General features: G+C 47.6%; 1 protein-coding gene across 2 annotated transcripts in view; it reads right to left on the reverse strand.

Annotated features, from left to right (window-relative positions):
• The window catches only part of LOC119386472 (syndetin), a 212,124-nt gene that overhangs the window by 76,611 nt on the left and 119,841 nt on the right, over positions 1-15,672 (reverse strand). For both annotated transcript variants that reach the window (XM_049413147.1, XM_037653754.2), the window contains exons 13-14: positions 4,916-5,014; positions 4,538-4,628 (exon numbers count right to left, since the gene is read on the reverse strand). In XM_049413147.1, coding sequence (XP_049269104.1) covers positions 4,538-4,628; positions 4,916-5,014 — 190 coding nt within the window. The remainder of the gene's footprint in view (positions 1-4,537; positions 4,629-4,915; positions 5,015-15,672) is intronic.

A 15,672-nucleotide genomic window follows, 5' to 3' on the forward strand; every position in this document is an offset into this window, starting at 1 on the left:
CACAACGGCTCATGGTCGGGCCCTGCTCAACAAGTTGTTTGGTGGTTGATCCATATGCGCGTTTTCTCGTTTCATTACGCGTAATCTCTAAATGAGTAAGTTTGATTTCCTTAGTTCTACACCAGAAGGAACGGAAGGTGGTTAAAGGTTTTGGACCGCAGAGGGGCCCTGCAACACTTTTTCAGCATGGTCAGAAAACGCTGCCGATCGATAGTTGAGGCTCCCGAGAACACGTGAGCCAAACATTATAGCGCAGCACGCGACCTGAGATGTACAATACATTCGCAAGTCGGCTAGAAATCGTTCCCTCTTCTCTTGACAAACGATGCCATATACCCAAATGACCATGCCATATACCTAAATTCGCGGCCATTGGCTGATTTCAGCATCGTGAGCTGCATAAGTTAACGCGGCCGCCACGGGAGGCCACCAGGTGCCTGCACACGCACTTGCGAACACATTGAAATTAAGCCATGCTTTCGGAGAAAAAAAACATAGTGTTTAGGTCATGACGTGCACGTGACGTAACTTCTTTTCCTATGCCATTCCTGCCTGCTTAGCTTCCAGTGCACTCGTCGGGACGAGAGAAGGGAGGAAGCAATTGCAGTGTGCGAAAAATCTCTTAACTCCGCTCGTACTCGACAGCTTCTAAAAATTTTTTGTGGCAGTCGATTGGTGAGGTAACAAACTCCTTTAATAAAGCCATTCGATGGTTGCTTGGAAAAGTGTTGCAGGGCTCTTTTAAGGAAATATCACAACTATATGTGTCTTTTTTTGCATTGTTTTTTCCATGTTATACTGAATTTTCACAGAAGCACACAGGACACCCTTGGAGGCACTGTATGACAGCCAAAACTAGTCCTCCACTTAAAGCTGCTCATTTGTAGAATCATAATCTACACTAAAGTTCATCATCAAACACTTCAGGCCGTAAATGAAACCAACCCCTGAATGGCTGCGGATGCCACAGGCTGCTGCAAAACATTGTCGCCATGAGAGTTTGAAGCTGACGTGCTGTCATCTTCAGACTCAAAGCTTGTCGTCACTAAATACAGGTGTGGGGGCAAGATACAGTCAAACCCCGTTACAACGAACACCACATTAACGAACATTTCAAATTAATGAACTTTTAAGTAATCCCGTGCCGACTGCTTATATTGTCAATGTAAAAATATTTCACTACTACGAACTTCAGAATAACGAACATTTCACAATAACGATCGTTATTCAATTCCCGTGTAATCTTAACAACACCTCAGTACTACGAACTTATATCCCGAAATGCGAGGATTCTTAGATTTCAGTGTATCGGTCATAGCAGTCTGAGCTGTAAGGTAGCAGACGATGCAGCGCGAAGAGCGGACGCCCTCCCGCAAAAACCCAAGAGGGCGCGGGAAGAGAAAGACGCGGGCGGAGAACTTTTTTTTTTTCCCTCCGTTGCGGAGGTGACAACGCATCAGGTTTTGTAAAGGCCCAACCACATGCATTGCACGCGACTTTCGAGCGAAGATGACTGCGACAAACGGGCTCCGTCGCGCTGTCGCGACGGGAGCACCCACATGTTCGCGACAAAGTGTCACGGTTGCTCGATTGAAAACTATTGCGTGCACGCAGGCAAATTACGAAAAAGAATTACAGAGTAGATGAATGACAAAATGCCAAATTTATTATTGTCTTGTTTGAGATAAGGATGCCATAAAAGCGTTTCGTGACTTTCTTTTTTCGCAATCGTATGTTTAACCGCGACAGTAGTATCTGCTGTGATCCCATGGGGCGCCCGGAAGCGTACGCTGCCTACGCTACGTCGCACTTTGCAAACTGAGTTCTGTTGCGGTTAGTCCACGAGGCGCATCTCGACAACGTTTTCTCTTGCTGTCATAGAACGTTTAAGAAAAGCCGCAGCACCTCACATCGTTACTTCGCAGGGAGAAGGGCTACCTCACACGACGACGATGTTGACATTGCAGCAAGCTACCACCGAAACATCAAAACGAACAGTCGATCAAAATTAACGACAAAATGCGGCCGCCGCCTCGCTCTCCGCGTGAGATGGGGCTGTAAAGAAGGTAGTCTATAACTTGCACTCCTTGAAGTACGTGCCGACTGGAAGCATCACGAGCAAATTGCAACCGAAGCGAGGGTCAGAGATGCTGCCATGTTGCCGGATATCATCATGCTCACTTCCGGGCGACAAGCCATGTTTTCTGGCTTTCCAGAAACCTGCGATGCGACAAGCGACGGCGATGGATGGCCCTCCGCGACAGCAAATCCTGTCGGCCGTCGCTCAAACTCGCGTGCATGCAGTTGGGCCTTAAAGGATTGCAGCGATGACATGGACGACGATGTCACGGTAGCAGCCGAAGATCGCGACGAGTCTGTGTCGGCCATAGATGCGTTGGACTACTTGAGGAAACTCCGCATATTCATAGAAAAAAGCAAAACAGCGACCGAAGCGGCGCATAAAAATGCGGACGGTCTAGAATCGTTCGTGACGCAGAGTTTGTGCTGCACCCGTCAAAAAACGGACACGGACTATTTCAAATAAACGTGCCTTGTCTGACGTTCACGTGTGCATTGTTGTGAGAAACGAGTTCAAGGACGTACCGTTGCAAAGGTAGGGCATTTGCGTTACTGAAATTCTATTGTTATGGTAAATTTTTGGGCTTTCACTATAACAACCTTTCAGAACAACGAACATTTTACCGCGGTCCCCTGAAGTTCGTTATACCAAGATTTCACTGTAGTTTCGATCGGCGCGCATTTCTTGCGGCGCAGGTGCGCACCCACGCGCGCATGACAACAACGGCATAGGAGCGATTAGCGACACACGGGATGTGGCCCTGTGTCTGATATAACAACAGAAGCAAAACCGAAGCTGCGGGAAACTGGCTGAAAAGGCCAAGTCCACACGTTATACATGCGGCGGAGTTTCGGAAATAATTTTTGGTAGAATAAATCTGCCTCAACTCAAAAAAAGCAGCTCTCCAGTGAGTAGCTGGCATAAATTTCAGGCCATTATTACCGCTCAACACTGACAGATTGCGAAGCAGACACCATAATTTGATATTTGACTTGCAAAAGTTCTTTTTATTACAGAATGTTGATGTTACTGAATCATAACCCCGAGCAACACGCATTTCTCCCAAGTTCGTCAGCCAAGCGCATTTTCCCAACAACACACGAACATTGTTAGACATTTTGACCGCACAAAAAAGACGAGGACAGAGGGAGATTACCGCCCGTGTCGTCGTATCTCCCTCTGTCCTCGTTTTTTTTGTGCGGTCAAAATGTCTAACAGTAAGCACCAACTAGGCCAAACGCAAGTTCTCCTGAAACACGAACATTGGTTCGTGTAAAGATCTGTCAAAGATCACTATGTTGCCAAAATGGGCAAATTCAAACCGATTCTGAAAATTCAGCGGCTGGACTAACTAGTAGGAGGTGGTAGGTGCATGAGAAACAAATTCAACATGCCAAAATCGACGATTCAAAGCATCGATCACTGGTGATCTATTTGAATAGGCTTGGCAACGAAAGTTCACCCCCACAGAACTGGCGTTTCTTGACTGTGAAAACGACGGCACACACTCTTGCTGTGCATTTCTTTGCTTTTCTTCTTCTGCATTTATGTATAGCGTCTATTGTTAGCTCTGTTTGGTTTTTAGACTTAACTTGCTAATGCCTGTACGCGACGATTTGTGTGCACACATGTGACGGAGTATGCTGATATACATCTCGGAGTTTTCACTAACGAAGTTTTCAATAAATCCCAGTTGAAAGTCTGTGCTCGTCTCTGTTCCCTTCTTTGTCAGTTGTCTACTCCCGCACATTTTATTGAGGCAAACGTTCAGGTAGAAGCAACAAAGGTAGCAGATATTTCCCAGCATGGACAAGCAAGAAGTATCAATGGACCAGATTTATTTACTGGAGCAGTTTGAATTAACCAACATAAAAATACATTAAAAGCATAGTGGGCCAGCCAACTTCTACAATTTGTTTGATTACCCAAAAGATTGAATTATTGAGAGTCTACTGTACATTGTTATTAGACTGAGGAATACTCCAGTTACCAGAAGTCAGCAATCTAGTAAAACAAGGCATGCAAAAGAAATACACCAAAAAACAGTGCTTTTAATTGACAATATTGGAAACATACCTAGCTAATTTTAATTTCCATAATAGGTCAAATGGCAAAATGTGTGATCTCGAATTATTCTTGGTATAGTAGTTTCAGGGTACGTTCCCTGAAGTTGCTTAACTAGGTTTAAATAGGTGTGGTACGGGCTTTGCCAGGGCTCCCTACAACACGAGAGGTGACAATGAATAGTACAAGCACTTAGTGAAAATGTTGCGCAAGAAACACAAGGACCCGAAGGAAACACTAGAAACAAAGTGCTTCCTTGTGGTCCTCGAGTTTTTTGTGCAGCGTTTTAACTAAGTATGTTACACCAACTCGCCCACATACAGCTCCTGGTACAAGTGTTTAGCGTACTCCCCCACCACTGTTCCTGCTCACAGCGTGACAGTGTGCGCGCACCTGCAGTTGGAGAATAGAGAACGAGGGTTTCACAGGCACCAGCTCCCAGCTCTCATTCTCCAGGAACATTCGCAGCTCTTCCATGCAGCTCCTGCAGCAGCAGAAAGCTCACTCAGCGACTCTACAAGGCACCACTTGGTCACAACCACCGACATGCAGCACAAAACATCCAATCTGACAACACATACATAAAAGCCAATGAAGCTGTACAAGAGAGTTTGGAAGTACTAATGTGCTGGTTATATCAAGGTACAACTGGTCATTACAAGTTATTTCAACAGTGTTTGTACAATCACCATTCAAAATATGTTGGTATACATGACTGTGTGCACAGCAAAAGAACAAAAGGAGAGAAATAAAAAGAATGTGGTTACAGACCTGTGGTAGTCCTTAAAGTAGTTGAAGCTCTGTTGCCGCAGAGACTGCTGTAGCTCTTCCGACTGGCTCCCACAAAAGTCTTGCCCAATGTCCATCAATCTGCATTGAGGGAGAAAATAAACATTTATTGGGGCAGCGGGAAAGACTTGTTGCTTCGCTTCAGGTGGGCAGCAATTGAACTCAAAGAAGTGCAGTAGAACATGGCTGACACGTGCCCGTTTTGCACAATTTCCCAGTGCCAATGTTCGCGACTGTGAGCACCTAAACTGACCTAATACAGTTACGCTCACCTATTAATTAGAGCTGTGCGAATAGCAAAATTTTGGGTGCGAAGCGAATTCAAATATTGAAGTGTGAATGCGAATCGAATTGAATATTTTTCGAATATTTTTCAAATACTTCGAAGCAAAATTGCAGAAGAAGAAGATAGAGAGGATTCCTAAGCATATTCTTAAGAGATAGCAACATGAAAGTGTTTCTTTTTGCTAGGTTGATGAAGCGCTGGCAGGGTGGTGTTTCATAGTTGTCCTATCAAGAATGAGGCAATGTAGAGGCCGAATCGTATTTATGTACATGATTTGGTGCAACGAAAGTGTTGCCGACAACACTTTACATGTGATAGGCAAAGATGCCATTTCCTCAGCCTCTCCTCCTCTTTCAACTTCTGTGGAAGCCCAATTGATGTGGCGGACAAGGGTGTGCTCCCTTCAAGTCCGGAGTTCCAAATATGCCTCGTTGACGTTGATATATAAGAACATCTGAAATTTTGGATGCTAAAAAGCTTCAGCGTCAGATTTTTCGGACTTCCTGCCCAAATTTCAGGTCCAATACAGGATTAATTGAGCCCCCACCTCTGCCACATCTTTCATCTCCATGTTGGAAACAGCGTTTTCTTGAGTTAATACATTTGCGACCGTACCGGAGCTTGAAAGACAGATTTGCCGCAATACGGTGGTGTGATGAGGTGAAGCATATTGAAAATGTAGGGACCACTTCCAATCGCACGTTGACTGTGTCTTGGCTAAGTTCGACCGTAATGGAGCTTGAAAGGCAGATTTGACGCAATACGACAGTGTAATGAGGTGAAGCATATTGAAAATCTGAAGGGGTCACTTTCAATCTGATGTTTACTGTATTTGTCTTTGGGAAGTTCAAATTGTTGGAATAGTAAAATTCCAGTGCGAATCGAATCGAATAGCAAGCACTATTCAAAAAATATTCGAAACTTCGAATATTCACACACCCTTACTATTAATCTATCTCCTGAAAGCACAATTTTCCAGCACCAATATGTGGATTATCACCCCACTACGAGATCTTATAAAGCGTTTTCCAGCTGCTGTATCCCACGTGCAACAGAGAAGTGGTGAAGTGCACGCAACTGAGAGCAGCAGCTGCCCACCGCTGCAGCTTGCCCACACTATTCGCCCGCATGTGACACGAGAGAACACTGGTGCCCTCTCTTCCTGCAATAGCAAATTACCATGCTGGCTATTGCACACCCCATTCACACTTGTCACCAATCCTATCGCAATGCATGTCATTTTCAAAGCACTTGTGCAGTAGAGCAATTGTAAGTTTACTGCACACTTTTAATGGACAATAACTGTGAAACACACTGGTGTTTCTACCTGCCTCTTTCGGTTTGGCTGTTTCAAGTGTGCATTTCATGAAAAAATGAAAGCAGGCCATAGCCACTGTCCCTTCAAAGGGACACAGTGCTTGAAAGTCCAAAAGTTGCAGCAAAAAAATGGATTTCTCAAAACCATTCATTTCAACATCTGCAATGCCCAATCCATGCTGCATCAAAGAATTTAGCCGAAAACACGCTATAAGAGCCAGAAAAAAGTCATTTTGTCAGCACGACGGCAGGCTAAAAGAAGTGCGCAATCAAGGACCTCCCTGAAACATCACTGATGGCTTGGCGACAACAGCTGCGTTGTTCGAGTAAACACAGTACGCAACTATGTATTTCCGATCCCAGTACTCACGGAGGTAAAGACTAATGCGCTGCCATGGTTGCTCTGAAATTTTGGTTAGGGGCATTGCAGGCTGCCAGTACACAGACCGATGACAGTTTTCATACTTACCACGATTCCACGCCAATAGATGAGCAGTCTTGCACAGGCCTTGCGTATTGCCACGCCCGCTTCTTGTTTTATTTTTATGTATTCGGGTTTGACCAACACGGACGGTTATCAATACTCGACGCTGACCGTGCCGCAGTGTTCGAGAAGCTTCGCGATTGTAGTAGATCGTTTTGTTAAGATTGCGCACAGGACGCAAATAGTCTAGATTATTCCAGAGCTTGCGCAACAACCAGTGATAAGACTGGAAAGTTCGATGCGTGATGTATAAGAGACGGCGCGTCCCAGCCATGAGCAGTTTTATCGACGGACGACACCCTGTTTGCCGCTGTCAGTGTACAGCGTGTATTGCTGTAGTTCGAGTTCTCATTTCCCAGCCACAAGTTCGGCCAAATAAACAGTTTCATCTTGAAAACGCCGACTGCTGCCTTCGTCGACGTCTCGACAACGTGACATCTGGTGGAGGTGCTGCTTCTTTCATGATCCGCACGCCCCCGCAAAGCGCAGACCCAAGCCCAAGCGGCGACGAGGACAACGGCAAAGAAAACCCGGATCGTCAAACGAGCCGCAGGCAGAAGAGACTGCAGCCAGAGTACGGGCTCCTTCCCAAAAAAACCAGGCAGCCCCAGATCCCAACATCGACAGCAGCGACGATGACCGACCCCGTGCAGCCTGTGCCAATCCTTCTCCGGCAGCCCAAGGAGCCGCCAAACTTCCGCGGGTCGTCATTCGAAGACCCGGAAAGTTGGCTCGAAGCCTACGACCGAGTCGCCCTTTTCAATGCCTGGACCAGCGAAGACAAGCTACGACATGCGTACTTTGCCTTGGAAGACGCCGCTCGTACCTGGTTCGAGAACCAAGAGCGAACTCTGACAACGTGGAACATCTTTCGCACCAGGTTCCTCACGACATTCACGAGCGTCGTCCGGAAAAAGCGGGCTGAGGCTCTGCTCGAGACCCGTGTGCAGATGCCGAACGAAAACGTGGCGCTCTTCACGGGAGAGATGACAAGGCTGTTCCGTCATGCAGACCCTGTCATGCCCGAAGTCAAGAAGGTTTGCTTTCTTATGCGAGGAGTCAAGCAGGAGCTCTTCGCCGGGCTGATGCGGAACCCCCTATCAACAGTTCAAGAATTCGTCTGGGAAGCAACGACTATCGAGAAGACGCTCGAGATGCGTACCTGGCAGTACAATCGCCACACACTTCAAGACAGCGCAGCTGTTCATGCCCTCGGCTCAGATGACTTGTGCGAAACGATCCGAGCCATTGTGCGAGAGGAGCTGCGAAAACTCGCACATTTTGCACAGCCTGAAGTGACGTCGACCGCGGACGATGTACGCGAGGAAATCCAACAGTCACTGGGGGTTCCTCAGCTGGCCCCGCCGCAGCTGCAAACAATGAGCTATGCTGCTGCAGCCCGACGCAACATCCCCCCACCTTGCCCATGTCAAGACGGCGCGCCGCCCCAGCAGTACCGCCGCCACCACTGACGTCATACCACCCACCAGCCGGCCAGCAATAGACGCCGAGGAAGACCGACATTTGGCGCGCCCCCGACCATCGTCCACTCTGCTACGACTGCGTAGAAGTCGGCCACACCTACCGCCGCTGCAATTAATGACAGATGGGACTGCGCGGGTTCGCCATCGACGCGCCGCGTCCACAGCAGGGTGAACGACCACGTGACATCGCCGACTATCTGGCAGGAGTGCAGTGTACCCCTCGAGGACCTTCCTGATCGCCGTCGCAAGGCCGCTACGCCTCTCCCCAACACCGACGATACACTAGCCCAAGCCGGGGCCGGTCACCTAGCCCTCATTCAGAAAACGAAGGGCAGCAACCGATGGAGGTGCGGTTGCTGTACGACGAAATATCAAAGATCCTCCGCCGCCGACAACGCCGCCGACAACGCCGCCGACGCCGCCACGACGAAACCTTCAGGACACGACGTGAACCAGACAGAGCCCTGACGACGAAACTTCGCGGACCGAAGTAGACCTGACAACGCAACATGGAAGCAGTGGAACAAACCGACGTAGCTGTGACCTGACGCCACGACCTAACTGCAATGCAAGACGACGAACTAGCGACCTCGACGTTCTTATCGACGGCCACAGCGTCACGTCACAGCCCTCGTCGACACCGGAGCTGACTATTCTGTCATCAGTGGACCGTTCGCCGCGAAGTTGAAGAAATTTAGGACAGCCTGGGAAGGCCCCGAAATCCAGACATCTGGAGGTCACCTCGTAATGCCGGAGGAAATCTGCACGACGAGACTCACCATTTGTGACCGGATTTATCCCGCGAACTTCATTGTGCTGCAGCGTTGCTCGAGAGATGTCATCCTTGGTATGGACTTCTTAGGCCTTCATGGTGCAGTCATCAACCTAAGGTCCAAGTCGATAACACTGTCCATGAAAAAGGCACTACCGCCGCACACTCCGCCAAGAAAGCACGCCTTGAATGTGCTAGAGGGTGATTCCACGAGAGATCGAACATGCCTGTCCGGTCGCAATTTTTGTTTTGCCTGGGTTTTTTATATGTTATGTGGGCACATTCAAAGTGCACGGAACGGAAAATTTTATTTCCAAGAAACGCTCCCAGCGCGCCAAAAAAATATTTGAAGGCGGCGGCGCGTGCCTCCTGTTTTTGCTCACTGCAATGTTTTCGGATTTCACGGCCGAATTTAGCGCGAACTATAAATGATGTGTCGAAAATTTCTTTTGCTGGTTTTAATACGCATTACTGTGAATTACATCCATGCTTTTTTTATGCCGTCCTCAAAAAGAAGAAAATGTGAAAAAATGGCAAACACGGCCGAGATCAAAAAAAGGCTCCTAAGTTTGAGGGGCCTTGGTGCCTTTACTATTTCAAACAGAAACTTGAAAACAGTGTCAACTATAGAAAAGAGCCTTTGCAACATTTATACGGAAGATCAGTTTCCTATGGGCAGCGAAAAAAACGAAAAAAATAGTTAAAAATGCGAGTTTTTTCAAAAAAGTACATTTTCAAAAAATAAAATAAAAAAACTCCGGTCTCAATTTTGACGGCAATTTTTTATTGAAGAGCGCTTATGTCAATGAACACACGGTTTTAATATCACATGTCCTCATTTGCTTTGTTTACGAGATATAACTGGCCAAAGTGACCCTTGCTGTGGGTGCTCACTTCAGTGCGACTGATGATTGTTAATAGCTTGCATTGTGCGTAAATCGCAGTTTTAATTATTCTGCTGCAGCAAAACCTTGCTCTGGTGGCTTTTCGTCAAAAAAAATGTGTTCCGAGATTTTATTTGGTTCTACCGTGTGCGAAAGTGGGCTGCTGCCGCCCTCTAAAGGGTGATTCCACGAGAGATCGAACATGCCTGTCCGGTCGATATTTTTGTTTTGCCTGGGTTTTTTATATGTTATGTGGGCACAATCAAAGTGCACGGAACCAAAAATTTTATTTCCAAGAAATGCTCCCAGCGTGCCAAAAAAGTATTTGAAGGTGACGGCGCAGACCTCCTGTTTTTGTTCACTGCAATGTTTTGGGATTTCACGGCCGAATTTAACGCGAACTATAAACGATGTGTCGAAAATTTTTTTGTTGGTTTTAATACGCATTATTGTGAATTACATCCATGCTTTTTTCCAAGTATTTCAAGGAGCCTTTGCATCATTTAAAATAAAAAATAAATAAATAAATAAAAATAAATTAAATAAATTAAAATAAAAAATAAAAAAACTCAGGCCTCAATTTTGACGACACTTTTTTGTCGAAGAGCGCTTATGTCAGTGAAAACACCGTGTTAATATGTATGTCCTCATTTGCTTTGTTCACGAGATTTACCGGGCCAAAATTACCCTTGCTGTGTGTGCTCACTTCAGTGCGATTGATAGTTGTCATCAGCTTGCATTGCACTTAAATCTAGTTTTAATTATTTTCCTGCAGTAAAACCTTGCTCTGGTGTCTTGTCGTCAAGAAAAGTGTATTCTCAAACTTTAATCGTGTCTAGCGTGTGCAGGAGTGGGCTGCTGCTGCTCTCTAAAGGCCGAACGCGTACGCAGTTTGCAGCTTACAACCTCAACTTACCCGCCAGTATTCGTTAATCAGAAGCACGCGAGACACCGCGAACACATGGTTTAGGTCACTTTGTCAAAACTCTCCTTGCACACAGAATAAAGCATCTGTATGCAGCGAAGGCCAACTTAATCTGTAACTAAATGCCACAATCAGCAGGCGCGCTGTTATGCAGTTGTTTTCTCACTGCCTGCTTGCTTCCCTTCCATTACACGCATTGTACGCTCTAGCCATCTTCCCCATTTGACGCACACTGTGCCTAAACAACATTTGTAAAAAAGTTAGCCCAATGATTTCCGAGCCGTTTATTTCACTTCCCGCAATCACATGTTTTCGGCGTCGCAGATAACGTCTTCCTGTATCATCTCAACCTTTACCTCAGTGTTTCAGCAGCCAGAAAACGTGCGGTGCGGCATGATTAAGCCATGAGTGGCCGAAGCTGCCCAATTTATGATGTTTTGTTGCCACTTTACTAAAGTGCTTTCCCACGTCGAGGACAGCAGAGGTCATTGGTGGCACCAGAAGGACATTACCCTTAGTTTTGACAATGAGTGCGGCCTAGAAATTAATTATTACAGCCCAAAGCGCTTAGACACCCTTAGTCATAAAATGTTAAACCGTAAGCAGTTCTGGAAAGCCATTCATGACAGCTGAGCAGATGTGAGATAATTTGTGCGGCGCCGTTCACCATAAACGTTTCGGCTTGCTCTAGGTCTAGCTGTTCACTATGCGCGATGCGCGCGGCCCATGGCTACGTCCGATTGTTCTGTGCCGATTATTTACGCGTTCACAAAAAGAAGATTGCTGAGGAAAACGTTTTCGTTGCGCAAATTTTTTTTCTTTGCTCTTTTTGTTGTTGCCTACCTCCAGAAGCTACTGTCATAGGCTGAGGATCTTCGCGAAACCTGCGAGGTCTGCTTGCATTGCTTTAGGCTCCTCAAGGAAAACCTGTCTACATCTAACCGCGATGAGGTAGACCAGGCATTCCTTCAGGAAGAAGAAGCGGTTGATATCTTGAACAGGCGCGCCCATCTTTCCTCTGATGATTTATAGGCGAGGTTGTAGGCTGCAAACTGTTTACACGTGAGCTATTTAGAGGGCGGCAGCAGCCCACTTTTGCACACGCTAGACACAAATAAAATCTGAGAACACATTTTTCTTGACGAAAAGCCACCAGAGCAAGGTTTTGCTGCAGCAGAATAATTAAAACTGCGATTTACGCACAATGCAAGCTATTAACAACCATCAGTCGCACTGAAGTGAGCACTCACAGCAAGGGTCACTTTGGCCAGTTATATCTCGTAAACAAAGCAAATGAGGACATATGATATTAAAACCATGTGTTCATTGACATCAGCGCTCTTCGATAAAAAATTGCTGTCAAAATTGAGACCGGAGTTTTTTTTATTTTATTTTTTGAAAATGTACTTTTGTGAAAAAACTCACTTCCTTAACTATTTTTTTCTTTTTTTTGCGCTGCCCGTAGGAAACTGATCTTCTGTATAAATGTTTCAAAGGCTCTTTTCTATAGTTGGCACTGTTTTCAAGTTTCTGTTTGAAATAGTAAAGGCGCCAGTGCGCCTCAAACTTAGGACCCTTTCTTGATCTCGGCCATGTTTACCATTTTCTCACATTTTCTTCTTTTTGAGGACGGCATAAAAAAAGCATGGATGTAATTCACAGTAATGCGTATTAAAACCAGCAAAAAAATTTTTGACACATCATTTATAGTTCGCGCTAAATTCGGCCGTGAAATTCGAAAACATTGCTGCGAGCAAAAACAGGAGGCCCGCGCCGCCACCTTCAAATATTTTTTTGGCGCGCTGGGAGCGTTTCTTGGAAATAAAATTTTCAGTTCCGTGGACTTTGAATGTGCCCACATAACATATAAAAAACCCAGATAAAACAAAAATTGTGACCAGACAGGCATGTACGATCTCTCGTGGAATCACCCTAGAAGACCAGGTCACCATTCCACCTCGCTCCAGCGTCATCATTTCCGTCGGCACTCAGAAATCAGCAGACCTCGAAGGCGTTGTTGAAGGCGACCAGCACCACTTGATTAACCGCAAGATTTGCGTCGCAAGAGGAGTAGCAGAGCTGCGGGCAGGGAAAGCAACAGTTATGCTCACGAATTTCAGCAACGAGTACAAGCACGTGAGCAAAGGTACGACGGTCGCCTACATCGAAGAAATCGTAGAAGCCAGCAATGCTTTCGGCCTCACCAATTCTCCCGAGCCTACTCCGACGAATAAAGCTCCGCAACCAGCTTTCGACGTCAATCCCAGCCTTCCGAAGCACAAACAAGAACAGCTCGAAACCCCGCTCTTGCAATACAAGGACTGCTTTTCGTCGTCGTCAAAATTTGGCAGACCCCCGTGGCAAAACATCGCATCATAACAGAGGAAAGTGCCAGACCACTCCGTCAGAGCCCGTGCAGAGTTTCGACACGAGAACGCGAGGCCGTGAATAAACAGGTCAACGAAATGCTACGCGACGACATCATTCAGCCGTCGAAGAGTCCGTGGGCATCCCCGGTGGTGCTAGTGAAGAAGAAGGATGGGACTCTACGTTTTTGCGTCGAATATCGTCGCCTGAACAAAGTGACGAAGAAGGACGTGTATCCCCTTCCCCGGATAGACGACGCCCTGGATCGATTACACAGCGCAAAGTACTTTTCGTCGATGGACCTCAAGACCAGTTACTGGCGAATAGAAGTCGACGAGAGAGACCGAGAAAAGACTGCCTTTATAACACCAGACGGCCTGTGTGAGTTCAAGGTCATGCCCTTTGGTCTTTGCTCGGCACCTGCGACTTTTCAACGGGTTATGGATACAGTACTGGCTGGCTTGAAGGGGCAGACGTGCCTCGTGTACTTGGACGACGTCGTTGTGTTTTCCTTAAACTTCGACGAACACCTTCGGCGCCTTGAAGCTGTACTCCAAGCAATCAAGACCTCCGGACTCACCTTGAAGCCTGAAAAGTGCCGCTTCGCGTACGAGGAGCTCTTGTTCTTGGGTCACGTGATCAGCAAGGATGGTGTTCGCCCGGACCCGCGGAAAACAGCTGCCATCGCTGACTTCCCGACGCCCACCGACAAGAAGGCCGTACGCCATTTTCTCAGCTTGTGCGCCTATTACAGACGTTTCGTCAAGGAATTTTCACGGATCGCCGAGCCACTGACGCAACTCACGAAGGCCGACGTGCCATTCAAGTGGGAAACGGCGCAAATCGAAGCATTTGAAGAACTGAAACGACGCCTGCAGATGCCTCCCATACTTGCGCATTTCGACGAATACGCCGATACGGAAATCCACACCGACGCAAGCAGCATAGGACTCGGCGTCGTCCTTGTGCAGAAGACCAACGGACTGGAAAGGGTCATCAGTTATGTTAGCCGGTCGTTATCAAAGGCCGAAATCAACTATTCCACAACAGAAAAGGAGTGCCTGGCCGTCGTCTGGGCTACATCGAAGTTTCGCCCCTACCTCTACGGCCGGCCCTTCAAAGTTGTGAGTGACCACCACGCCTTGTGTTGGCTAGCTAACTTGAAGGACCCTTCAGGTAACCTCACACGGTGGAGCCTAAGACTTCAAGAATTCGACATTACCGTCATTTACAAGTCCGGGAGAAAACACTCCGACGCCGACTGCCTGTCTCGTGCCCCCGTCGACCCACTACCGCAGGACGACCAGGACGATACTGCTTCTTGGGAACCATAAGTGCCGACGACTTTGCCGAACGACAGCGAGCGGACCCAGAACTCAGGGGCCCTGTGGAGTACCTCAAGGGCAGGACCACCGTTGTTCCCAAGGTATTCACGCGAGGACTGACGTCGTTTTTCTTGCGCAACGGTGTTCTCCTTAAGAAGAACTTCTCGCCGCTTCGAGCCGATTCCCTTCTCGTAGTGCCCTCGACATTGCGACCAGAGGTCCTCCAGGCTCTGCATGACGACCCGACGTCTGGATACCTGGGTGTTTCTCGCACGCTCGCAAGAATACAGGAAAAGTACTACAGGCGGCGCCTTGCCGCCAATGTCACTCGCTACGTAAAGACTTGCCGGGACTGTCAGCGACACAAGACACCGCCGACTAGGCCAGCCGGACTTCTGCAGCCTATCAAGCCACCTCGACGGCCGTTCCAGAAAATCGGGATGGACTTACTGGGGCCGTTCCCGACGTCGATCTTCCAGAAACAAATGGATCGTCGCAGCTACCGACTACTTCACCCGCTACGCCGAGACAAGGGCCCTGCCCAGAGGCAGTGCCGCCGAGGCAGCGAAGTAGTTCGTTGAGAACACCGTCCTGCGTCATGGCGCCCCAGAGGTCCTCATCACAGACAGAGGTACGGCGTTCACTGCTCACCTAACTCAGGCAATACTGAGATACAGCCAAACAAGCCACCGCCGGACCACAGCGTACCACCCACAGACCAATGGCCTCACCGAGCGGCTAAACAAGACCATCGCCGACATGCTGACCATGTATGTCGACATCGAACACAAGACGTGGGATGCCATCCTTCCGTGTGTGACCTTTGCATACAACACGGCCATGCAAGAAAAGACGCAAATGACGCCGTACAAGCTTGTCTACGGAAGGAGCCCGG

Source organism: Rhipicephalus sanguineus, chromosome 3, assembly GCF_013339695.2.
Source record: "Rhipicephalus sanguineus isolate Rsan-2018 chromosome 3, BIME_Rsan_1.4, whole genome shotgun sequence".
Lineage (NCBI taxonomy): Eukaryota > Metazoa > Arthropoda > Arachnida > Ixodida > Ixodidae > Rhipicephalus > Rhipicephalus sanguineus.